Below are 26,612 nucleotides of genomic sequence, written 5' to 3' on the forward strand. Positions count from 1 at the left end.
ACCTAAAGCCATTTGTCCAACAGCCCATTATTCCGAAAGCAAATGCCCAGTGCTTTAAAGGCCCTGTGATCCGAAAATGCACACTCTCCCTGGAGTTTTGTGCCCTTAATGTCTGTGTGTTTGGCCATGCAGGAAAGGTCGTCAGGAAACTTTTGTCAGGTGACCTTTGTTGTCATAGTCAGGTGACTTGCGTGTTCATGGTAACAATTACAAACACATTTACGTTTATGTTGGGGAAATGATTCATCAAAATTGCCGTTGAGACATTTCCCTCAAAAGCCATATGTGTCAACCTCACGGTGGCGCTAGAAGAAAAGTCAAAGGATCACCCAAGTCGCATGGATGCGTCGTCTGAGAAGAATGAATGCCTGTACCAAATTTCGTGCCAAGGCGTCAGACCAATGTTGAGATATTTCACTTGATGTTGATGACGCTCAATGAAATGCCAGCCATGACAATCAATCCAATGGCTGTTGCAGGTTTTCTGTCCGGACCAAATATTGGACTGACCGACTGTTGCCTAGTGGCTACAAAACATAACAGGATGACAGCTGAATGACCAACAGAAAATCGGCACCAGTTTCTACCTGACTCGTTATGCTGGTTGGTGCTGAAGTGGAGGGAGGCCTTGGCGCTCTTCAGTCGCACCTGTCCCCAGTATGTGACAGCCTGCAGCTCCACAGTGTAGCTGCTGTTCTGTTGAAGCCCCTCCAGATCCACCCAGCTCTGCGCCTGCGAAAAACACAAAACACTTGTTGGCAATTCTATGTCACCACACAGTCACTGGAGGCCCCTTTCAAAGCCCCGTCATTGTCCCAGACGCAATTCCAGCTCGGCTCAGTCCCGGCCAACAGGGGCCTTTGGGAAAGCCCTACTTATTGAGAACACATGTGGAGCTGAGGAAGGTATCGTGGCGAGGAGATAGCCTTCAGGGCCTTGTGAGGGAGCCGTGTTATCAGAGCCTCCCAGGGCTTCCTCGCTGTGTTTGACTTGCAACATTCCACCAGCAGCGTGAGCTTGATGAGTTCTTGTTATTGACTGTGCGTGTTTTGACATTCTTCTACCAGCAGGCTGCTTTCAAAGCCCCGAGGTGCCAAAGTGGAAACCAGTGGTACATGTGTCAATAGGTGTCTGGTGTCTCCCACCTCTATCTCCTGTGTGCTACATCTGCTATTCATTTCATCAACTAATTCAGGAGAAGACTCTATAGAGGTGTGTGCGGACCGTCTAGACTATCTGTCTTTGTGCTTGGGTTTCTAATTAAAAAGCTCTTCACTGACTGAACCACAGCTATGTCCGGTCACATGGAGATATTTTGAAAATAGCTCACAAAACTGTTCAATGCAAAATTTATTCAGTTATTCATGTCAGCAGTATGTGATTTTAGGACAGTCAATGATCCTGCTCTAAGGTCAATTCGATTTCTATGTGCCTATGGCCTCATCGCTTCACTCTGTGACAGACCAGTCAATGCTTGCATGCATAATTGTGTAATTTTCTAAGTAAAAACATATTTGTAATACAGTCAAAATATTAGTCTGTGGCTTTCTGAGCTGCCCAAGCCAAGAAGTCTAACTTTGTTAGCTCGCAGCTTGCCTGTTTTTTTAAGCTTTCATAACCAAATTATATTTATCTTTCTTTGTGATCACGAGTGGGTTCTTTGTCTGTGTGACATCCCAGACAAAAGGCCATAAAAACTTCTCGGTCTGGTTGGGCCACATAGTTGAGATAGTTCCAGCGTGCAGAGTAAACTCTTCCAAGGAATTAACAGTCGGAATCATTCGTCTTTTACTTTAAACATGATATTTGTGTCATTACTGGAGAAAGTTTAGTTTTAAATGTTAGAATATGAAGAAAAGTTTTGTCAAGGACATCGATGCACAATGTTGGCTTGCTAACCAGCTAGCCCCAAGCCATTTTGTACTTCAAGAGATGATCGTCCGAGACACGTACCATCACATGTCCCATCCCAGTCCGTGCAGAGTCAGCTAATACGACTACTGGCTGCACAGTTAACTGAGTTTACTAGCTAACGGCAACAAAAGTTAGCAGCAGTTAGCATTTATGTTTGGAGTATGAATTTAACAGGTGGCCAATTCTAACATACTGCACTGCATAGCGTTGGAGACAAAATTCAAACTCTTGCCCTTTTGTGCAGAATCTCCAGACATGCTGTGCATTAATGTAAACGATAATGACGGGACAGGAACTGTGTGAGTGTCGTTATATAACCACTCAACTTTGAGGCGACCGTGATAGATGTTACAAATAAGACAAATAAATGTACCACTTCAGACGTGTCTGAATCACACAATCATAAACTGAGTAGGAGAAAAAAATGAAACCTCCAAAATACCCAGAAAAATGTGAGCAATACAAATTGAGATATTTAAGAAACAAGACGGGCTATTTATCACGCTTAATGTGTTTTCTTTCAAAGCTTAACGGTGCGTTTAAGGGTTCTTTCATCAGTATCAGGAATTATAACAGTGAAGAACACATTGTACCAATCTGTGTGTGATTGATAGCCTCGCAAGTGTATATAAATAAATGCAACTTCTATTCCATGTTTTTCCACCACATGGATATTTACAGTGACGTGTCGAAGCCACAGGGGGAGATGCTGAGATAATCCTGGACAGGACTTAGAGAGGGGAAAAAGAGGAGAAGGAGAAAGAAGTCGTCACTGAGACAGGCCGAGGAGAAGATTACCCCGTTGGTGGTCTTTCTCCTTTTCTTCTTGGATGGCACCATGGACTTGGTGGGCACGGTCCAGCTCCAGAACACTTTGTAGTGATGTATGGGGATGTCGGGCTCCTCTGGCAGGGTCCAGTTGAGACGGGCCGTCACGAGGCCTTCCTCGCCCATGGTCACGTTGGCGACGCGCAGGCTTGTCGGGCTGGGAGGGGCGGAAGGATCTGAAGACATAGCAGCAACATGAAATAACACTCAGTACATCTGCAGACATTTAGAGGAAGACAAAGAGGGCCTCTGGTTCATGTATGTGACAAATCTTGCATCAAGGCAGGATAATTTCAGGTTGAATGTTTTACAGGCTGAGGCACCTTTCACCACTTGAGGGTAAGCATGGCAGTTGAGGAGGGGGACCGGTGTGACACTGTGTAAAGTAATTAGTCCTGCACTGACAATCTGCCGTGAGATGTTATGACAGGTGTCATGTCACGTCCATGACGAGTCCTAGAGCACAGGTCGGAGGTTAACGAACACATGCTGCTCACTTTGGCTCCACACTCAACATTCCTGTACTGTGTGTGTGTGTGTGTGTGTGTGTGTGTGTGTGTGTGTGTGTGTCCAGTGTAAGAAGCTGGTTCTAAAAGTATCCGTATGTGCTGTGACCCGGCCCTGCTGATGTCAGGAGAAGAGGCAGGGCCACACGCCAGACACCACACCAGAGGGAATAGCCCTTTAATGAGAAAATGATTCACGCCTCAGCCTTGTTTCCACCTGAAACACATTTAATCCGGCCCAAAAATACAAGCTGACTCCATCGGTTCTCAATACCAGCTGATGTTGGCTGCTCAACATAAATAAGCAGTCAGTCCTTACAAATTGCCCCAACAAAGTAGTAGTAGTGCGAAATTGCAATCAGATGATACAGCCGCGCTATGTAAATAACAATGGCATGACAGAGTGGCCAGGAGCTCATCAAATCCGTGACAGCTCCCATCAATCTATCATGGTTCTGGCACTGATTGGCCTGATTGGAGATCTGTTTCCATCCCCACAGCAGAATACTTTTTCCCACCTGGTGTCTGGCGCTGCCTGACAGCCGTCCAGAACGCTCAGGGCAGTGGATGTATGACAGAGGCCTGACAGGACGGGTCAACGCGCACACACACGCGCACACACACACACACACACACACACACACACACACACACACACACACACACACACACACACACACACACACGCACGCTAATACTTTTTGGATTTGGCACCGGTTTTTAGTGTTTGGCAGAACATGTAATCCGCTTGCAACATCTGCCAGAGTTCCACTCCTAAACAACTTCTTATTAATGAATAAATAATACAAGTATTTCTGAGGCTTGTGCATCAGATGATCGATGACAGATACAAAGTTGGAAAGTGGTCCACACAATATGGACACTAATCTGCATGTTATCATGACACTGAACTCAGGCCCACACAGGTTCACTTCAAAAATGTATTAAAAATTGAATCAGTAAGATATCCAAGTATTACAATATTAAAGGGGCACTATCTAGTTTCAGAGAAGAAATTCAAACTCACAATATATTTATTTACAATAATAATGAGGTAATAATACAAACTCAGAAATATTTATTTTTACTGAATAAACAAGCTGTTCTCAGAGGAAAATAAGGTCCCCAGAATGCTGTTTGAAGCTAGAAAGGTGGCAGGGTCCGCCACATATAAACAAAATTAAACAGTAAGAAACTGTGTTGTCCTTTAAGGTCAGTTTGTTTATTCAGTTTATTCAGTCATGAAAACAAAGAGAGTTTGATTATTAAGTTTGTTTAGACATAAAAATAAATGTAATCAATGAAGAAAAAAATTCATAATGCACCTATAAAGTTATGTCACTTGATTGAAACATTATTAAAAGGACTGATTATTTGATCTTAATAAAGAATGATGTGTATTCTGTTAGCATGTGCACATGTCCATGCTTACAGACTTGTATACCTGAAATCTAATTACAACTTTTTTATGTAACGTCACTGGAATAAAGTATCCTCTTTTTGTATCCTTATTGTACAATCCCAGTAATCCCATTCCATGGGTCCTGTTACTCCCCAGGTCTGGGGCGGCATAAGGCTGACAGAAGGTGGCCACATGGCTCTGCCTCTACATGTCAAACAAACACACTGTCTAGATTGAATCTGATTCCACATCAGATCCAATCCAGACACAACATTATATTTACAAACCTGTAATCCCTGGGAACCGCCCAACAATTGGCCGTCGCTTTAACAAATGCCATCTGCAGCACAACGCTGCAATTGTGTGTCATTCAACATTGAACGTGGAGAGTAGCAGCGCGGGATGCCATCAGAGCTCGTTTGCTAATCTGTGGCAAAGATCTGAAGCACTCCTCGGTTACGTCAGCCTCCCTTGGGAAGCAAGACAACACTTGCATTCATTTGAAACCTGCAATATCCTGACTAATTCAGACATATTACATTTTATATGACTATAAAGAGGGGGAAACCCCTGCTTTGAAGGCATAAATGAAGATCTGGTTGCAAATGTTCTGCACACCCAGTCGCTCCTCATTACTCGCATTTTGCTTGGCACCGGCGTGAATTACTCTTTCCACTTAGCTCACTGGGTACTGGGTAAATGTGTGGGAAAAACTGACAATTCAGGTAAACAGAAGAATTCAAAGGTCTAATACATGATTAAATGAACACATCCAAGGTTTTAAAGGGGCACTATGTAGTTTTGGAGAAGAAATTCAGACTCAGAATATTAATATTTACAATATTAATGAGTAATAATACAAACTCAGAAATGCTTATGTTTTCCATAACTGAATAAACAAGCTGTTCTCAGAGGAAAATAGGTTCCTCAGAACACTGCTTGAAGCTAAAAAGGTGGCAGGGTCCGCCACATATAAACAAAGTCAAGCGTGTTGTTCTTTAAGGTCAGTTTGTTTATTTGGTTTATTCAGCCATGAGAACTAAGAGAGTCAATGGAGATCTTTATATTCTGATCAAAATTTCATCCCCAAAATTACAGCGTACTCCTTTAATACCTTAAAACACTTTTTTCAATAAACACATCAAAAAGGTGGAATAATCTTTCAGTCATAATCCGGTTGGTGCTGCTGTATGGAGCCAAGGTGTTTAGCATCTGTGAATAATCCTCTAAAGAGATGAATGCTGCAAAATGCAGGTAATTAAAACTTTTTTTTCTTTTTTTTTTTTCTTTTTTTTTCTTTTTTTTAAATAAAATACACATGTTCTTGGAGTCAGCGATAAAAAAAGGCTTGGCACCACATGCCCTTGGATTCCAAATACAGATAACAAGTCTAATCAGGTTTGAAAAGTCCACCTGTTCCAAGGTCTTAACCGTAACAAATGGAGGGTAGTGGGTGTCAAACAGGAACTCAGTCACAAAGCAAGGCCACACACACGTGCATAAGTGCATACACACACACACAAACTGACCTCTGGAGGAGCGGAAGTGTTTGCTGGGCGAAGTGAAGCCTCGGGTCCCGTGCACGTTGACTGCAGCCACTCTGAACTGGTACCATCTGCTGGCTCTGATGTCGGCCAGTTGGACGCGCTCCTCTGCAGTCTGAGGGACAGATGGGGGGAGAGCACACCGCAGGGGTCAGAGTTCGAGCGGGGTCAGAGCCCCGTGTGAGTTTGCTGCCACATCAGTCATCTGTGTGTTTCTCTTTGCAAAACTTTCAAAGACACTGTGACTGTGAGGAATGTGCAACCGCGTGCAACAGTCTGTCAGCGCGGTGCAGCACTTTCACAGCTGCAGCATTTGGCACGCTGGGACATATGGAGCTGTGACACAAATCCCACACGTCTGATCAAAAGAATACCAACATTTGATGAGATCTAAAGACAAAACTTTCATTGAGTGTGTTTTTACAGGATTCCTACCTGTGCCACAGTCTGCCACTCCGTGGCATCATCCTCACTGGGGTGGATGCCATAATTCCAGCGGCGCTGCACCACATACAGTACGGGCTCCACGGAAATGTTGAACTTGGACGACCAGCGGATCTCCAGCTGACCGGATGGCTGCTCCAAAAACACCAGCTCTTTCCTCGGCTTCAGCGGGACTCCTATAAGTACATGCAGGGAAGAGGATAGCGTGACAGGAGTTAATATCATCACTGTAGGTGAACTTCCAACATGAAATGTGTTGGGTTTTTTGTTTTTTTTTTACTTTCTGGGGTGGAAAGTGAAATGACACCATCAGAGTTGGACAGATACAGATTTAAAAGCGAGACATGACCTCACTGCAATAGATTTAATACATGCTGTGGGTCAACAGCATCATCTTTCTCCTGTGACAGATTGTGATATTTCCTGGCTGGGGCGTTGTGTTTGAGTTGCGGCGCTTCTTAGCGATGATACGCGCCGTTTACATCGAGGTATGCGAGATGGCGCGCGGAACATCCCTCACTCCCTCAGTGCAAACATACACACATACATTTAAATCTCATCCGCATCATTGCGCTTCACATTCAGCCCTTTCAGACAAAGTCGACGCGGCCATGTGCAATAAATTAGAGATTTATTAAGTGCAGGACCGGGCCAAATGCTCAGCCAAGTCAGGCAGACTCTCTCAAGTGGATTTATTGCAGTGGAGACGTAGTGAGTTGTTGATTGAGCGTCGGGCATAGTGATAATGAGATGGAGATTGGAAAAGCAAGTTTGGAAGTACGGGAGAAGGCTGAATACATCCCGCAGTTCTCAATAAATCACACAGCACTCCAGACCATCATTTCGGACCTCTGCCGCTGCGGAGTGGCCCCGTCGCTGCTCCGCATTTATCAACAGCATCAACGCACGCTCAAGGCTACTGCGCTGCGTGTCGGTAAACAACATAATCAAGACAGTGTTTTGCATGCAGAGCGCCTGATCTACTTATATCTCCATTCAGTCCTCATCCAGGGTATGTAAAAGTGATTGATTGATGCATATAAAAAACCCCCGGAAGATGGAGGAGGGTCCTTGAGTCCCATGCATATGGGGCTGGTACTTTGTTTGGTGCCGCTGATAACAGCTCTCTGCACACTAACAGCTGGGGGTCATTGTGCTGCGGTTTCACAGCTCCACAGTTGAAGCTTGTGCACGCCCTGTGTGCGCGCGTCACATTTCCTGCGCAATAACAAACACCAATGTAACCGCAGCATTCCTCCGCTCCTCTCCGTCTTAGCTCATCTTCCCACAAAGTCGCACGAGGCACTCCTGCAGAGCACAAGAAAACCACACACATGCACACAACCCCTCTCTTCCGCAATATGTAGGAGGGCGGCGAATGCACTTTCTCTCGGCTCGGCTCGTTCCAAAGATAACTTTCAGGGTCAGGCTCGGTCCAAGAATCATACAGTGTTTCATTTTTCAATGGCCGCACGCTTACTCCAAAAGCATGATGTAACTGCTGCTGCGGAGGCACGATCAAGAGCACGGCGTCCATTCATGTGTTAATCGCGCCAACGATTACACTCGCAGGAATATAATTGTCAATACTCACGCACATACTGTCATAATGGATGCTGTAATTACGAGGGGGGGGGGGGACTGAGGAGAAAAACATTGCTAACACTGCCTGTAGCACAAGGGCTTACCAAAAAATCGGAGGATGGCTCTCATTTAATTCACTGTCAATCTGACATCTACATTTTTCACATGTTGTTTGATTTAACCACCCAACAACTCATTTTCCTGGTGCTCTCACAGCATGGTGTTGAACTGTGTGCTGCATTCGATCAGAAAAAACACATAACAAGTCGGATTCGTTCCATTTCTCGAAGTGAATAGAGAAAAAGATATGAAAGTGTAAATTGCTGTTTTGGGGTAGACATTATAATCAGAAGAGAAAGATTTTCATTGACTGTTTGTTTTTATGCCTAAACAAACCAAATAAACAAACTGATCTGAAAGGACAACAGTTTCATACTTGTTTTACTTTGTTTATGGACGGCGGACCCTGCCACCTTTTCAGCTTCAAACAGTGTTCTGAAGACCTTTTTTTACTCTGAGAACAGTTTGTTTATTTAGTTATGGAACAAACAAAGCAATTCTATCTGATGCACACCCCCACCAAAACACAGTGGATGAAGAATAAGAATAACTCTTGCTCCAGATCAAAAACCCGACGGGGTTCGAGTGTCTCCTCAGGTCTTCTCTCTCAGGGACAAGCACATGGACTGGGGACCCTAACCTGAACACACACATCTGAGAATGATCTCACTGAAGGGAAACGCTCCATTTCTCCCCGCTTGTGTTTGCTAATGGCTTCCAGCATCACAGCTCATCACAGCAAAGACTACACACACACACACACACACACACACACACACACACACACACACACACACACACACACACACACACGCACACACACACACTTGTGCACAGATAGAAACAATTACGCTCTTCGACCCATGAGCGCCTCATTAGACCTTTAACACAGAGGAGGACCAGGACGAGAAATTCCATCCCGACTTTTTACCAAACCACTCGGTGTGATTCAGAGTAAACACAGCACAGACGGTGCTCGGTGCTCTGACAGAATCAGCGGGCTGCTTGATTTGAAAGTCTTGCAGCGCGCTGAATGCCTTTCATTGACAGGGCGGCTGTTCTGAATTATTCAAGGTTACGCCTGCTTTCATCTTTCCTCCGATTAACGTGCTGTTCACCTTTTGAGAGTGACATCCACCATGAAGTCCCTGGGGATTTTCTTCCACATCATACGTAAATACCAGCAAGCTCTTGTGTGCGCAGGAGCTCTAACTCCGAATCACACGCTGCTGCTTCTTTCAGCTCAACACAATAAAACACACTCGCTGCAGTGTGATTCAAAGCAGCTACAGCCCATCACTGCCGCAGTTCAAAGCTCGATTTAGACTCATCCGCCACTGGTCTCACTTCAGCATCTCCCCAGTGTTATGGCCTCGGGCTGCCGGCAATTGTGTGCTGATAGTGTATATAATGTAGTTCCAGCTCCCATCTCCCGAGTTCAGAGGCTCTTGGTTGTCTCACAAAACGACTCAGCACCCAGGTCGCCTTGGGCTGCGCTATTAAACCATTTTACTGGAGCAAAGATTCTTGGGTACATCTGTGTCTGCAAAACCCTCAAGCTTATCCAGCGAATTCGAGACCAAAGATTTGTTCCAATCTGCAACAGAGACGGCGTGAGGGATGTGTGGGCGCCGACAATACGCGGAGACGAAAATGAAGATTCATGGTTCTTAAGCGAGTTTAAAAAATGGTCCGAGATAATCTGCAATTTGCGTCATTGCGATTTACAATTGATGTTTGACAGAGAGGGATTAATTGGTTCGACACTATTTGTGAAAATTATGTAAACTGCGACAGTTTAATCACATTAAGAACAAGATGTTTGCACTGGAGCATTAGCAGCCTGATGAAACGCCATTCAGTGAATAGGATAAACAGAGAGGGAGGGAGCGACGAACCGTGTTAATTTGGTCAATCTCGGAGCAATAATTAAATAGCGAGATGAGACGGTGAGTGAAGGCACAATTAAACATCTTTATCAGAGCACACAGTCCAGCGTTTAGATGCTAAGTGCATCCCTTCTCCCTGCAATTAAGAAGTTGTGGCTTCGCATCATAATCTATCAACACATTTTTAATTCAAACCTGCAGACACTGTTTTTTTGTTCCCACTTGGGGGCAGCGGACAAGTTGAGGGCACAACATTAACATATCATCTTGTAAAGGGTAACTTCACTAATTTTACACATTGACATTTGTTTTCAGGTATTGTGGAGTGACAACTTCTTATGTGGAGGGGGAAAAAGTAGTATAAATCCTCTTGTGGCTGCAGAGGAAGCTGCATGGAGTCTGATAAATTGGATTGTGGGTAATGTGGGCCGCAAGTTTTGAAAAACAGTTTAGTGGATGAAGTTATCCTTTGTAAATAGGGCTAGGCGGTATGGCCTTTAAATACCACGATGGCGTTTTTAGGCAGTATCCCGATAAACGATATATAGCACGATTTTAAAATGTCCTCAAAGGCACTTCATAAATGCTAGGATTACGTGTCAAATCACAACATTTTCACAGAGAAAAACTTTTATATTAATATTGTGAAAATATTGCAGGGATGACTATTGGTACGAAATATTAACACAACGAGATTTGTGATCAGTATCATCAATAATATGGATATAATGACTAAGTGGGTAAAGGAAAGTCTGAAAATTTCATGACTTTATTGTAGTGCAGCCATAAAACGGAAAAGATAACACCTTTGCCATATCGTTACATAGTGGTATCCAAAATCTTAGACAGTATGTATCACGTCACTATAACAATATATATCATATATTTGTTAAATGCTGTGCAAGGTTCTATTTTAACCCAAACTATGTTCTCTAACCCTATCTAAATATTTGTGTTGTCTGATTCTAACCAAACCACTGACAGAAAAACAAAGGAAAACAGACAATAATAACTGAACTTACTGCACTATTTGATAATACGTTCCAATCAGAATATAAACCTGGATCTCTTGGGTGAGAGTCATGTGCTCGACCTATTAATCCACAACAGCTTGTTTGAAATGTGGAGTTAGTCTCTTTCTTGTACATTGAGATGGTGTTCCTGGTGTCACACTAATTATAATGTGTGAGGAACAACAACAACACGCCGATCAGATCACTTTTTTAATTCACGCGTTCTTCCTTACATTTCAAAAACCTGCCGCCTACATTACACACAGTGGTTAAGGGGTTAATGACTATGCAGCTTCATGTTTCTCTTAATTCGGATTTTCCCATAAAAAGGATTTTCCTAAAGTCATACACTGATGAAGATGTATAAAGACAATGCAACCATTACGTTTTACGAGACGAACAATACTGTATATATATTTAGACTTTTTACTTGCAATACAGTAACAAGCATCAGTGGGTTTACACTCTGAAATTAGTTCTCCATGTGGTAGTTTTCATTGTTTGTGGCGGAGTCTGCGTTTCCACACTGGAAGTTATAACCCTCAAGATTTACAAGCGACCATACCCTGTTTTTGATACTATTTATGGTGAGCATCTTTTCAGGAAAAGTCAGCCAGTGAGTTTATATTCTGAAATGATCTCTCTATACAGTAGTTAGTAGTTTTCACTGCCTCATTCCCACATTGGACTCAAACTGCCTTCTCATAGAATTCACATTAAAACAATGCATCTATGAAATCCATCACTGATAACCGCCTGTCTGTTTACCACTTCCTCTCCTACTGGTGCACCTTCACATTAAAAGCATTCAACTGGCAAAACGGGGGAGGCTTTTATTGTGAGGCAGTCTCAGGAAACGGACATTGATGGACGTTTTGTTTCGCATCTGTCGACGGCAGATCAATTTTAACTGTTGCAGGGAGTAATGATACACAGAGGAGCAGCCAAACTGAGCTCTTGGATGAAGAAGATGCCGGCGATGGGCTGCAAACCTCAAACTCAATGAGGGAGCCAACTCCTTCCGCAATGCCCTGCAGCTCTATGGGAAACTAAAACGATGAATTCTCAACTTTAAAAGACATTTGTGCTCCAGCATAATTCATATTAACGCAAAAATGTTGCGAGTTACTCCTTCAGCGTTACCTTTGTAGAGGTTCTTAGGCAGCTGGCAGGTGTGGCCACAGCCGTTGGAGCAGCACTTCTTCACAGACGAACACTCTCCATCCTCCTCACAGCTCTCCACGCAGGCCGCTGCAAAGCCGCTGGCCTTCTCCGGAGCAGGACAGTCGCCTTGCTTCACTCCCTCTACCGACTTCAGGAACTCGCAGCTCGTTAGACACTCATAATGCTTCTTGGGAAAGAGGGGCTAAGGGGTAGGAGTGGGAGGAGGAGGAGGAGAGGGAAAAATATATGTCACTTTTTAAGACTAACCTGCCTGGGCTGCGAACTGGCAGCTCTGTGAGCTAACAGGGATTGTCCTGTTTACATTTCTGCTTATGACTCACAGGAGCAGCCGACTACATTAAACAGCTTTTGATTCAACTGCACAGAGAGTGCAGAAAGACTTACTTCACACTCCTCAAACTTTCCTCTTACTGAATTTTCCCACTAAGCATGAAGAAAGAAATTAAAAAAGCTCAAACACGTGTCTGAGGCAACCACGGTATTTGCGGCGGTGACATACCTCGCATAAATCCTGGCACTGGTTTTCCTTCAGGTCCCAGGATTCCTTGCAGGGCTCCAGGCACTGTGAAAAGGAGAAGGGTGTCAGTTCTTCAAAGAGCAAGCCACATCAAAGAGCCACCGCTGTGGAGATGGTGCTGGCTGCCTGACAGGCACCTCACTCAGCCACATCCCCGCGCCCGTTCACGGCAACCTGTCACACCCCTTTTTGTCACAGAAGCCCGGCATACCTTCAAAGAATATAAAAAGTCTTCTACAAAAGCAAACTCGGGGCAGAGGGGTTGTCCGTAATGAGCAGACCGACACACCCTGTGTGCGCTGTGTGTCTAGAAATCTACCAATGCTTGGAAGTAACCTGGCGGATTCCTTCTTCATGCCTCAACACCATGTTGTCTACGCCTCATTCTTATACTGTCGCTTCTCCTGGTCATGTCTGGGCCTGATGCGATTCTGGCACCAAACTTCCCCATCGTCTGAACAGAGAGCACTTAATAAATGATACACTTGATTTAATGTTCTTGGGATTCCCTTTTTTTTTTTAAACACGTGGAACGAATTTAGTGAATGCTTGGCATGGGCATGGGCAAGTAGTTTTGCCAAACATAACGGGATGATAAAAAAATTTTTAATGAGAGTTTACCACTCCTGCTTTTAAAACGCTATACCCTGAGTGAATCTAATTGAATGAAAGCAATCGTAATGTAACACAAAAGGCTCATGCGTGTCCGACGGAATCAGAGCAGATGCCGACGCAGGGACGGGAAAGGCGCTCCGATGGGGACCGAGAGAAGCTCAGGTCTTATATGCTCCTGGTGCTGGCCGCCGAGCGCTGGTGTGAAAGAGAAAGAGTAAGCTCAGTCAAACAGTCAAATGGCTGCCAGGCTGCTTCTGTGCTGCACTGGGGAGCAGCCCAAACCACACCAACCAGAGACCTGCCAAAGTCACTCATTCAACTCCATTTAATTTAGACTCCTGCACCGGCTACAGTGCTGTCTGGGATGAAGCACAGCAGCACATTTTCAACACATTCTTCAACTGGGACAGTCCAATATGTTCAGTGAGTGGGAGAGGGAGATTTGATGGAACAGATATGGAGATCTGCCATCAGCGGAGGTCCACTTTTAGCCCGGATAAGAGGCTCCTTAAAAAAAAAAAAAAGAAGATCATCAGCGCAATATGTGGTGTTACATAAGGTGGAGTGGTTAAATGAGGGCGCCTACAGTAGAGAGTGTGTTCAACACGAAGTTGATGTAAGAAATTTCACATCTGAGTCAGGGGGCCGGGGTTGTATTTACGACTTTAATTCGCTCATTAGCCGACTCTGTCATTATTATGCCATAGCCAGTGAAAAGTTTATTTGCTTTTTATGGAGTGCGGTGCACGGGCGCATGATGAAACATAAACCTTGCTTCTGGAGGAACGCGCCGCAATCAGGACCGTGCACACGCCTGCCAGCGCTCGATTACAACTGGGCCCCGGCTCTCTGCTGTGCCCAGCCTCATCTTGGGCAAACTGAGAAGCCCTATGTGGACAGTGTGTCGGGTGTTAAAAACCTGGCTCCAGAGGGCGGGAAGAGCGAGGGTATTTTCTTAATTACTTCATAGCAATATAGATGTCTCTGCGGTGATGAAATTAAACATAACGTGCCAAAGGGGGAAATCGGAGACTTCGGAAGGAGAGCGCGCAGTTATGACAGCTGAGAGCTGCAAAAAGAAACTAATGTGGTTTCTACACGGCCGATCAGGTGAAACTGCCGCAACACCTCAGAGATTTAAGATGACATACGAGCTCAATTGCATCGTCCAGACAGTCTCTGCAGTTTTATCATCATCTGCTATTAATAATACGCTGACCTTAAGTCATCTATTCTGTTCTCGATTGTGTCCTCTGAGAGTGCAGCCCCGCGGCGAAGACGGGCAGTAGCAAGCAACCTCAGCATCCTCGCACAAGCCAGGCGCTGGAACAATGAGGTGTTGAGGCGATTGGCTGTGTGCGCCTACACCAGTGTCTAAAGGACACGCAGCCAGTAGACGCACATGTTAAAGCCCCCCAAATCCCTACTACAAATCACTGAACATACACACATAAGCCGGGGGGATCAAGCTCATTTTACTCATTGAAAGATCTTGTGTGCACCAGCTGAATGCATTCCACGGGCTTTTCTTGAGGACGAATCCCCGTCTGGTTCAACGCGATCGCAACTATGCAAGTGAAAATAGAATCATCGTTACCTCAAGATGCTCGGGCTTGCGTGCCAAGCAGCATGAATTAACACAGCACATTGCGTACCGAGGATATTGCAACACACATCAGAATGCTGGCTGTGTGTTTTGTGTTGTCTCACCCTCCACCAGTCCTAGATTTTCATTTTTTTTCCTCCTCAGGGCAAAAGTTCCCAACTAAGAAAAACTGCTGAATTCTTCTAAGGAAGTTGAGGGTTTTTTTTTTTTTTTTTTAAATAATTCTTTGATTTCTGCTGAATAAGCGGGTATCATGTAAACTCTTCACAAAGATAAGCGTTTGTGTGGAGGCAGTGAGAGCTCTCTGCAGGTGTGCTGAAACTGACAATCTGTCAGCGACTCTCGGCGGCCACACCCACAACCTGACATTTAAGCAGGGAAGAGGAGGACCGACGACAGATGTCTTGCCAAAGCAAATAGGATGGCTGTATATAATTACAAAAGGTGCTCTCATCAATCAACTGCTGATTCCTATTTACACAGTTTGGTGCTCAATCTAAACCATGGCACCAACACCGCCAAAAGCATGCTTGGGAGAATGCCATCACATATCTTCTGTAAGATGTTGTGCAACTGCAGTTGGAGGGGGGGGTCGCAGTTTCCACCCATGCAGACATACACACCCTCATCCTCCTGAAACATGTACTTTCGAAATCGAAAAAGATATATTGCATTGGTTGTTAGAAGTGGGGCTGCATTCGATTATTGTCATTAACCATTTAGTCTATAAAAACAAATGAAAAAAAACTCAAAGTGACGTCTTCAAATCGCTTCTTGGGTCCAACCAACAGTCCAAATCTCAAATTTTGATTTAATTTCATAAATGACAAAGAAAAGGAGCATAATGTTATTGAGGAAGCTGGAACCAGCAAATGTTTGACATTTTTGCTTGAAAAGTGACTGAAATGATTGATTATCAAAATAGTGATAAACATCAAATTTCTTTCAACCAACTAAATGACGAATTGACCAATCACTGCAGATCAATCTGAAAGTAAGCGTTTTACCACTGATTTGCTGAGTACAACAAACCAAGAGAGTATCAATGAGCGGCTCATAACCTGCGATGTTGACCCTTAGTTTCCAGTGGGCACATCTCTTGTACCTGCCGTGTGTGATGCTGTTTTGTTTCGTCCTCCACGCGGCTTCATATCGTTTCAGAGGCGGAGCATCATGTCGGCCTGATATTGTTGACTTAATCAGATCATGTCATTTTTCCTTGATTATTGTGCGGCTACTTGTTAATATTTCCGACTTTTTTTTGGTGCTGCAGATCCCAAGTCTGCAACGTTTGTTTTACTTTGAAAATTGACATGATGCATGATGCAGCTCCACTGCCTGACTCCCTGTCTTGCTTGATTTTCTTTGTGCAGCTTGACTGTGACCATATCATGACCATAGCACAGCTGTAGCGCAGCCAAAACTCTGTGCAGATGGGCCAGGTGGAAACTGGGTTTGAGTCAATCAGTCAGGTAGTTCATTGAGAGAAGATTAATTGCCAACTGTTTTGACAATCGTTTCAGTCATTTATCAAGCAAAAGTCTTGACACTTTGTGGTTCCAGCTGCATTTCTGTGTCAATTATGACATTAAATCTTTGGGTTTTGGACTGTTGGTGGTCATAAAGAAGGAATATGAAGAGTCACTTTTGGCTCTGGGAGAATGTGATTAATCAACAACGAGTATAATCAACAGTTTAATCGATCATGAAAATGACTGTTTGCTACAGCCCTAACTAATGCCATTCTATTCCAGCGATCGCATCAGGAGATATCCGCAGTCTCACAGTTAGTGTTAGTGGTCCCTTCAAGGCTTGAGAGCCCTCAAACATTTTCACATCTTGTGCCGTCCATAGCAATGCCAGTGTCTGACTTTTCTGAGATCTGATCTGGGAAAACAAACTATGGCACTGGAGTGGAGAACATAATTGAGCTGGACAAAGTGTATCTGCCGGGTTTGGGTGCCAACGTCTGGGTCTCCCTCGAGCAAATCTCTCCAGCTGGCAAAGCAGCCACCATCTGTTTGAATGGGAATGCATGTCATTATCCTATGTGATGTTAACATATTCCTGGACAAATTTCACCTAAAAAGGCACCAATGGTTTTACTCTGAGAGGTAAACAAGAGCACTGGGTTGTTTCTATGGACTTGAGCTGTTAGTCCCAACAAAAGCATTTGAGCGGCTGATTTCCCCTTTGTCCTCTTATCTTCGTACCCAACAGTGACACATTCTGCATGGTTAAGTAGGAACATCCATGGCGCTCTTTCACTACCAATTTCACGCTGTAATAAAACGCAGCGGTCGTTACTCTGGGGGACCCTGAAAGGCATTCTGTGGGGCCGATGAGAGAGTCAGGCTGAATGGCAGCCAACGCCACAGCCCATCTTCACTTTGTCATGGCTGGGACGAGGCAGGGGGGGACGACGGGGAGGGGGGGGATAAGGGGTGAGCAATGGGGGGTTGTGGTTGCCGTGCACTGAACGGCCTTTCTCCATCATGGGAGCATCGACACACATCATTAAAAAATGGCCCGAGTGAGTGAACGGCTGAAATAACATACGCAAAAGAGTGCATGCATAAAATGTCACAGAAGGGTTTTGTTTTAGTTAATGAAGCATAAGCTGCTACCAGTCAAGACTGCCCGGGGCTTAACAATACACGCTGTATACAAAACACACAAAATAAAAGACGGGCTATAATTCATAATCATGCAGCTGACATTTTGCCACAACATATTTGTACAGGCGCGGGGGTGATGAGTGAGACAGCTCCGATTGATCTAGTTATTTTGTAAATTAAATTCAGCAGACACACACCTACACAGCTCCCACTCCTGTGTGTTGTCACTCGAAAGCTCTGGGATGCTGTCTGGGAGCATCGATCCCAGCGGTCATTGGAAAGCCTGAGTGGTGCCAACAGATATTTACAAGGTGCCTTTGCCGCCCCTTGGGACGGAGCAGCAGCTTTCCGCTTCCCTGGGAGACTCCGATATGGAGGAATCTCTGTTGTTGATCATACACGTCGTAAATCTCAGCCCCAATCTCATTGAGTTATGGCCATTTTCTGCTGCCCTCGCGCTTTTCACACTCCCGATGACCAGACTCAATTATTCCGGCAGCTCTCAGCCCCCCGCTCATATCTATCGACCCATCCAGGAGCAAGTCAGCGGGGCCTCTGCTCCCTCCTCTATTGAAACAGGCACTTACTCCACGTACTCACTCACTTCTCACTCTATTTCACTTTTATTTGGCTGTCGCCTCCGCTCGGCTTGCCCAGCTTCTCCTCAGTCCTTATCTGCCTTTCGTTCTCCTTCACTCTCAAACCATGTCCGCTCTAATCCAGATAAATTTTGAAACTCATCTCTTCTCTCTGTTTCGGCCTTCCATCTGCCCTAAGCCAGCGCGATCATACTAAAAATGGATGTTTTCCAAAAGTCGGATAGATCTGAGAGCACCAGGCTCAAGAATGAGCTTTTTATCATGTGATATATCTTTCGCAAAACACGGCCAATGCACTTTCACTTGCCAACAACGATACAGGGCCATGTTTCTGTAGCCTCCAACTTCTTTTTGTGATCTTTTTGTGTGCATTTTCCCAGCTTATAACCACACAACCACACAGTACAGGTGATGTCACCGACACATGTTTTGTATCTGCTGTGAGACAATTGCACAAGAAGAGAAGTCGTTTAATGAAATATGCCAATCATAGACTGTCGAACAGGTTCTCGAGGGACATGTAAGATGTGAGAGACATTTCGCAGTCTGGAGTTTACTGTTGCAATCTTGGCAGCTGAAGGATCCAGAAATTCACATTGGTTGAAGTGGAGGAAGGGTTGAGCTGAGGTGGGACATGGAAGCCACAGCACAACCACGGCTGACTGCGAGCAGGCAGTCACATCCCTCACATACCTTTGACATTTCATCTAAGAACTTTTTCGACTTCTTTTCGATGCAGGCGATGATCCATTGTGCCAACGACGGCCAGGGGAGCTTCATACCCTTTTGAAGCACTTGAACAAGCCAACTTCCCAATACTGTCTGTGCAGAAAACACCACATTGCCCAAAATGAGCACAGCTTTTTTAAGGATATAAGACTAATATTTTACTTACGCATTAATTTATACCAACACAGAACAAAAATATGTCAGTGACCACACCTGCGTTGCTTAATTGGCCACTCTGAAAGACTCAACAACTGTTGGTATCATTATTTATTAATCATTAATCAGCCCAAGGAAACCATCACCAAACCGTAACCCAACACCCCTGGGCAGTTATTTCTGGCAAACAATATAAGGCCCCTATCTTAATGAATGGGGAGACAGCCATAACTAAATTTTGATGGTCACTAGGACATAAAAAAAAAACTGCATGTACAGTATCACCAGTCAAATCTGAAATCTGAAAAAATAACTTGTGAAGTTTGGTGACTTTTCCCCCTTTTTCAGGGTTTCAGGGCACCAACTTAAATATTCAGTATTTGAATAACTTCACGTCTTGGTAATCCTGTGCCTTGACATGGTATTCTCCTCTTCCAGGCTTATTAGAAGTCTGTTTTCACAACAGACTTCCACAACAAATCAATTGACACCGTCTTAAATCTCAACTGTCTCAACTATTAGTCACACCCCATCTGGTGGACCACCATGGGACCTTGTTTTATGTCCATCAAAAGCCATAACCAAAACCTTTTAGAGCTGGTTCTGTATATTAGCAGCTCACAGAACGGATAAACTCTCCTCTCACAACGCAAGTTGTTATTATGGCTAGATTTATTGTGATGTTCACCGTTTTCAATACCGAGATGACAGCCGTGTTGGTGTGATGAGCGAGATGGTGTGGTTCACTGAGTGGTTTCACACAAAACTAGATGGTATTCACTATCTTTACAACAAACTGCAAAACTCTTGGGATGCATATCTTTTGAACCAACAAATATCATGTGTTTAATGGCACAATTCAAACGGTATCAAGATTCCATTTGTCTCTTGCATTGAATAACGTACAATTGTTTTCAGGAATACGGTCCCATGGGTCACACCAGAGGGGACAGGACCTCGCCTCTCTTTTCTTACAGATGTCGGCTGTGTGTGTCACAACAGCTTAGATTCGATCCCATTTCTTTTCCGAATTAATGGTGGTTTTCAAACAATGAAATGCTGCACCAAAACCACAAACATAAAAGAGGAGGAAAAATATGAGATTTTCCTGTTTTTCCAATTATTTTTGGCATTTCAGCGTGAATGGATTTAGAAAATCCATAGATGGATGAAAAAGTTGAGACATGCGGACAACACTTTCAGATTTACCAGGGACACAGTGGAATACCGCAGTGAGGACAATTACTTTTGATGATTTTTCTTTTCTCTCCCCCATTCTCACTCAAACTCAGCTTTATTTATATTCAAAGTTTAAGTCTATTTCTGGACACAATAATTGAGTAGCACGCCTTAAAATCCTTGTCCTTTCCTTCGAGATGATGCCCACAGAGGCTATGATTACAGATTAGCCAGGCTGAAACATATTTCATCAAGTGCATGAGCCGTGATCTCAATGAGTGTAAAATCATATGCTAGCAAGGCTTTCCAGTACGTCTCTGACGTGCCATTAAGTTTCAAAGGTCTGTAAAAAATCCAGCAAATAAATCAGGAAGAAGATATCCTCGTCCTGGGCTGTTATATAGTCTAGACACACCATTTCCTCAACCTTATGTGACCTTATAGAGCATTAAGGTCCATGAGATATTGTGTATTTAATTTCTGCGCTGCCGTAAATCAGCACAGGTGTGTGTTGAGCAGACAGTGGCGTGGATCAGGTAGATGAAAAAAGATTAACAGCGTGCCGACTTGAGATGCGAGTCTGCAACTCTATACGCAGCGAGCTCACATGGGCGCTCATAAATATGAGATGAGGCGTTCCAGCAAGAAGAAGGATAGCTATCTAAACACTTATCTGGAAGGGAAAACCGGTTGAAATTTTCAATAAGGAATTGTATTGGAGCTGTTGGAATTATCCCCAGTAGTGTCGATGATATATTTGCAACTTAAACTTACAGTACTAAGACTGCGTGAGTCAATGGAAGTGCATGTTAAATATTCATACAGAGTTTGGGTTTTATATTTACATATTTCAGGGGGATGCACAGATAAAATTATACCGCAGTGATTGCTGTGGGGTTTTCTATTCCGCAGTTACGTAAGCCTCTGCAAACTAACAGGAAACATGGACGGCTCGCAGTGTCAGATGAGGATTCAGAGCAAGGAAAGACAACAATTACAGCATGAAGGCGCTCATGTGCTTAGGTGTGCACAAATCAGGTATAATGTACGGTGCGTCTGTGGAGCCAATTGGTGGCTGTCTGCTCTCCTCTTGTCTCAAACTAGAACTTTATGAAAATTAGGTGCAGTCAAGCCTATCGTCCCTGCATCTGTTTATCACTTCTGTCACAGCCGCTCTGAGGAAGGACAAGCTGTCTGCAGCGATGCCCTGCAGCACCCGAGAAATACTAAGAACTGCCAACGTGGATTTTTTAGAAATTATCGTCTAAAAATGGAATGACATACAGAGCTGCCACAGGCTTGTACTACTGGTAATATCAAGACAACTCATCATCATTTCATACAACTATGCAGGGCTCCAGTACAACTCTTTCCACTAGTAGCACTGGTGCTCCCTACGTACATTTACCTAAACACTGTACTCAAGTACAACTCCAAGGTATTTTTTTCTTTCTGGAGCATTTCAATTTTCTGCTACTTTATACTTCCACTCCACTACATTTGAAGGCCATTGCTGTACCTTTTATTCCACTACGATTATTTGATAACTTTAATTACTAGTTACTCTACAGACAGCATGCAAAGAAACTATGCATAGAAGCACATTGTTAAATTTGTAACGACACTGCCAATAGCACCAATGCTTATACCACTGCCTACAACGCCACTGCCGGTAAGAACAACAGCAGTTAAGTCAAGTCAAACTTTTACTCAAGTACTATTCATATGGGGCACTTTCATTAAAACCAACGATAAATCTTAACAGGATATCTTTACTTTTACTCAATTCTAACTTTTGGGTACTATATATAACACCGATGCAGCACAACACATTCAGGGGCGCTGCTCATGACATTGCAACATTACACAAATACTTTATACTCAGCTCTCATGGTATTGACGAAGTGTATCAGATGACTGATCAAGAAATGCTTTTGCTTTGATTCGTCTTTTTTTTTACTGCTGTGGCAGCCAAGGCAGACGTTACCAATGGAGGATGATGATGAGATGGAAAAAAAAAATGATGAGGGACAAGTTGCACCAGTGCTCCTAATTATAACATTTTGTTGCAATGTCTCCAAAAAATGGTTCCAAAACGCCACTAAATGGTCACAGTCTGGAGCCTTGTTGTGATAACTAGGCTAATGAATTCAGACCGACACAGTCTTCTTCAAATTACTCCTACACGACTAACGACACATTTTCCAAAATCTCCAAGTGTTTTACAGCCCTGAGAAAGACGTATGCTGCGGCTGTTGCCAGTCTCATAACTCCTTCACATTTACAACCAACTAAAACACTGTACTATTCCAGCTCCGGTGGGGTGAACTGAAATGTATACGGTTCAAGACTTTCTGTTTTGTTTCTTGGAGACGGTGAGTAACCTAGCAGGTGGTGTCACACAGACATTCTTTGAGCATCACTTTAATTATTGATTAAAATGCAGTTGAGGGCCCAGACAACAAAGAGCTGAAAAGGAATAGCTTGGCAGAAAGTGAGAAGAAAAAAGAGGAGGAGCAGGAGGGGCAGTGCATGAATTATACATTTAGCCCCCAATCAGAGGTGCCTGCCTTATTTATGAGCATAAAGCCCGCACAGCTTAAGCCAGAATTTGTGCTTTGTCTGCTGTGGAATGCAATAGCAGTGCACTTAATACTTAATGACTCTGAAGTTTCACCCAGACACCACACACACACACACACACACACAGCGAGGCCTCCTTCTCTTACAGGTCCTCTGCCATCTCACGTTGTTATGTTCTGCAGGAGTCAGGAAATACAGTGGCTGTAACCAGAGCCACAGTTATCACCTACCTCTGGGCTCGGTTTACATTTCATGACAATTAGACTCAACAGGATGTATCCATCATGTGGGGTCAGATTGGTGATAAAGAGGCCGGCTGTGACGTGGCATGGGAAAGCAGAAACCCCTCTCAGAAAACGAATGCCCGGCGCATGATTTACTGTATTTACTCCCACACCATCACACTGAATAATGTGACGGTGGAGCGGAGTTGAAAGCGTGATCGCCTGATAAAGCACTTCCACTCATTCAACCCGTCCGTTGGGTTGATTTACAGCGGCGGTAATGAACTCGCGCTATCCGCTCGCAGGAGATGAAATGTGCATTTTCTGTCACAGCGACGTCGGTCACCGCAGATTGAGGAGATGGTAAACAAGATATAAGGACGTCCCCGTGGTGACCACTCAAGCCGTCTCAATCACTCCTCGCCCCAAATGAAATGAGACCTGGAGATTCTGTGTCAATGTAGGCCAACAACATGTAAAACACGCCACGCCGTTGAGGGGAGTAAAGCTGTCCTAATCCCATGCTGCAGTCACATTCCAGCACTATTTACACTTGTTTATTTGAGCCTTAGAAACACTTGAAATTCACTTATCCTACTTGCCCTCTCCAGCCTCCACCAACATTTCCTAACACCAGTTGTTCTTTCCAGTATCTCTGAACTGTACCACATACACATCGAGACTGGAGCTGCAATAATTGGTCATTCAATTAATTGTCAACTACTAAAAGAGACACCTACTTTGATTTGTCACTGTATCTGCTCTGGTTTGAGTAATCTTCTAAGAAAAAAAGTCAAAACTCTGATTCCAACTTCTAAAAAGTGAGTATTTTCTGGTTTCTTTACTCCTCTAGGACAATAAACTTTAGGAAACACTGAGCTACATTTTTTCCATTTTCTGACATTTTATAGAGCAAACATACCCTGTGAGGCCACTGAATTCACCAGACCAGGTGATCTTGCAAATGGCTGCTTCTCAAGAGGTTAGCATCGATGCTGCTATAGTACTGAAGGCTTTTTTTATTTTTATTTTTTATAACGGATAACATGTTTTTGATCTTCTACCAACTGGCTTTGGTAAAACCATTTGGCTCCGCTGGTGGTTTCACTCTCCTACAGTGGATCTTATTGGCTCAAATCAGCCTGTAGATTATTTGGCAGGTGATTTGTCCAATCACCTGCCATGTATATTTTTCAAAGAGAATGCCCTTTTCAAAACATTTTGCAGTAGATGGTTCTGCATAGGAGATTTCATCGTCAATGAAAATAATAATTAATTGCAGCTACGAAGCAGAATGATTAATCATTAATTGATTAATTGCTACTTAGAGTTTAACCAATTAAAAACCTATTAACTGATAGCCAGACATTGGCACAAATACATTAAAAAGTATCTTGTTATGACAATCCTCTTAAAGAACTCCTTGCAACTGTGGCTAGGTTCATAACTCTCTGTCAAATAGATGAATATTCTGAATTGGAAACAGGCACAAGCTCCAGCCTACATTTTGTTGATAAACGAGGTTATATAGAAGCTCAGCAGTAAACATCCTGCCAGCTCTCTGCTACTTCAACTCCGTCAAATGAACTGTCAGCAATTACCAGGCAAAGCAGCCCGGTACCTTGTACAACAAACTTTATATTGTTCCTGTTCCTGTGTTGTTTGTGTTGTGTTGTCTGTGCATGTAATCTCCACACTATTTTTGTGATATTTCATATCATTTACATTCAGCCTGTACTATTTCAGAACTGAAATACCAATAAAGAGATGTTAAAAAACATCTTCTTACAAATTACAAATGCTTGCCAATTGAACATGTGAAAATAAAGCACAAAATACTAGCATTAGAAGTCATATGTAATTAAAAAAAAAATACAAAAAAGACATTCTATCCAAACTGATTTGGCAATTAATTTAGTAATAATATCAATGTGGGTTGGATTTGGTTGGGCCAGTTGCTGAACAGCGACCAGCTGGAGCCAGATGCTAAACAGATTTAGCATCAGACATAGATCACGCCAGTACATACTGTGACTCCCTCGCCACTTACCTACTGATAATCGATTGTTAAGGCAGCCGACTACCTATTAAAGAAATTCCTTATCATTCGCATCCCTAGTTGCAGCCCTAATTGAGCCATAACATGCAGCCCAATAAAAGTGGTATTACACATTCTAATTGCTTGAAGTGATGATTGAATTCTCTTTTATGTTTTTCTGAAGCTGAGAACAAGGGCTTTACAAAAAGCAGGCAGATCTTGGCGAGCCGAGTAGGGAATTTGGGATTTCTGTTGATGTAGGAAACAAACAAAATGTCAAAAGGAGGCGGTTTTTCTTCATCTCTGATACCTGCTCTGGAAATCTCAAGTATAAATTGCTCCACTGGAGTTGTCATCTTCAAGTCAAAGGTGAAGAGAGCTGTCGATCACCGAGTCTTTGACACACATTCTTGAATCTCCGCCGTCCTGAAACTGTCACACACAATCTTCAGGATTTATCGGCAGGATGCAGCGGCTTTGAGGATAAATTGATAAGCCCACATCTGCTAAGTACATCAGCTTTAAGATTCTTACATTCTAATCTTTCCTTTCGTCTATGTGACTGTCTGCACGATTACTCTGGCGACGCCACATGAACGCAGGCCATGGACAAAGCCACGGAATCTTTTCTTGCCTCGGCACCTCTCAACATGTGAGCTCAGGAGAGGAAACGGACAGCACAGTCAACATGAAAAGGTGCGCTCCCATCTATGATATTCAGCCAGTCCATCCTCAGGATGAGCACAAACACTTGGACGACAGCAGATTGTCTCAGTGTGACTGGTCATTATTGCTCAAAGAGGATTTCACAGCAGCTTTGATTACATTAATCCTTCATGAGAATAAAATCCCTTCTGACAGGGAGAACATGTGAAATCTATGAACGCTTGATTATCCCGGAAATATAAATGGCTACTCTTTAAAAGGCCACCGTGGTCTGCGGGATCAATAAAAACACAGGTTGGTATGAGAGGGTGAGTGTACCTCTTCCTGGAGGGTTTCCTGGAAAGTTCATCACTCGCATACTGAACAGACAGCAGCTTCAGACTGCCGAGGAAGTCTAAAGTGCAGTTCCACGGCCTCGTCTCCTGTGGCCATGTCTTTGGGTTTTTCTTTTTTTTTTTCTTTCTTTGCTGTGGGGGCTTTTCATTCTCTGCCACCCACCATGTGAATAATGAGCTCCACAGATAGCAGCCAATGAAGCGACCCCCCCTTTAGCCAATGAAACTTAACAACCATGTCCAGATCAGGTCCTTCCTGCTGGGACTGACCAGCCCCGCTTCACACTCCTCCGCCACCCACACGCTAACACTCACACTGCCTCGAACTAGATAGAAGAGCACAAGAGGATAAGGCTTCAGAGAAACCGCACAAATGAT

At 43.8% G+C, this 26,612-nt stretch overlaps 1 protein-coding gene across 1 annotated transcript in view; it reads right to left on the reverse strand.

Annotated features, from left to right (window-relative positions):
* anos1 (anosmin 1) overlaps positions 1 to 26,612 on the reverse strand; it is a 49,966-nt gene that overhangs the window by 11,073 nt on the left and 12,281 nt on the right. The window contains exons 3-8 of the mRNA XM_030429171.1: positions 12,869 to 12,931; positions 12,328 to 12,550; positions 6,630 to 6,814; positions 6,180 to 6,309; positions 2,713 to 2,918; positions 588 to 732 (exon numbers count right to left, since the gene is read on the reverse strand). Of these exons, the coding sequence (XP_030285031.1) occupies positions 588 to 732; positions 2,713 to 2,918; positions 6,180 to 6,309; positions 6,630 to 6,814; positions 12,328 to 12,550; positions 12,869 to 12,931 (952 nt within the window). The remainder of the gene's footprint in view (positions 1 to 587; positions 733 to 2,712; positions 2,919 to 6,179; positions 6,310 to 6,629; positions 6,815 to 12,327; positions 12,551 to 12,868; positions 12,932 to 26,612) is intronic.

Source organism: Sparus aurata, chromosome 9 (assembly GCF_900880675.1).
Source record: "Sparus aurata chromosome 9, fSpaAur1.1, whole genome shotgun sequence".
In the NCBI taxonomy this organism is placed as follows: Eukaryota; Metazoa; Chordata; class Actinopteri; order Spariformes; family Sparidae; genus Sparus; species Sparus aurata.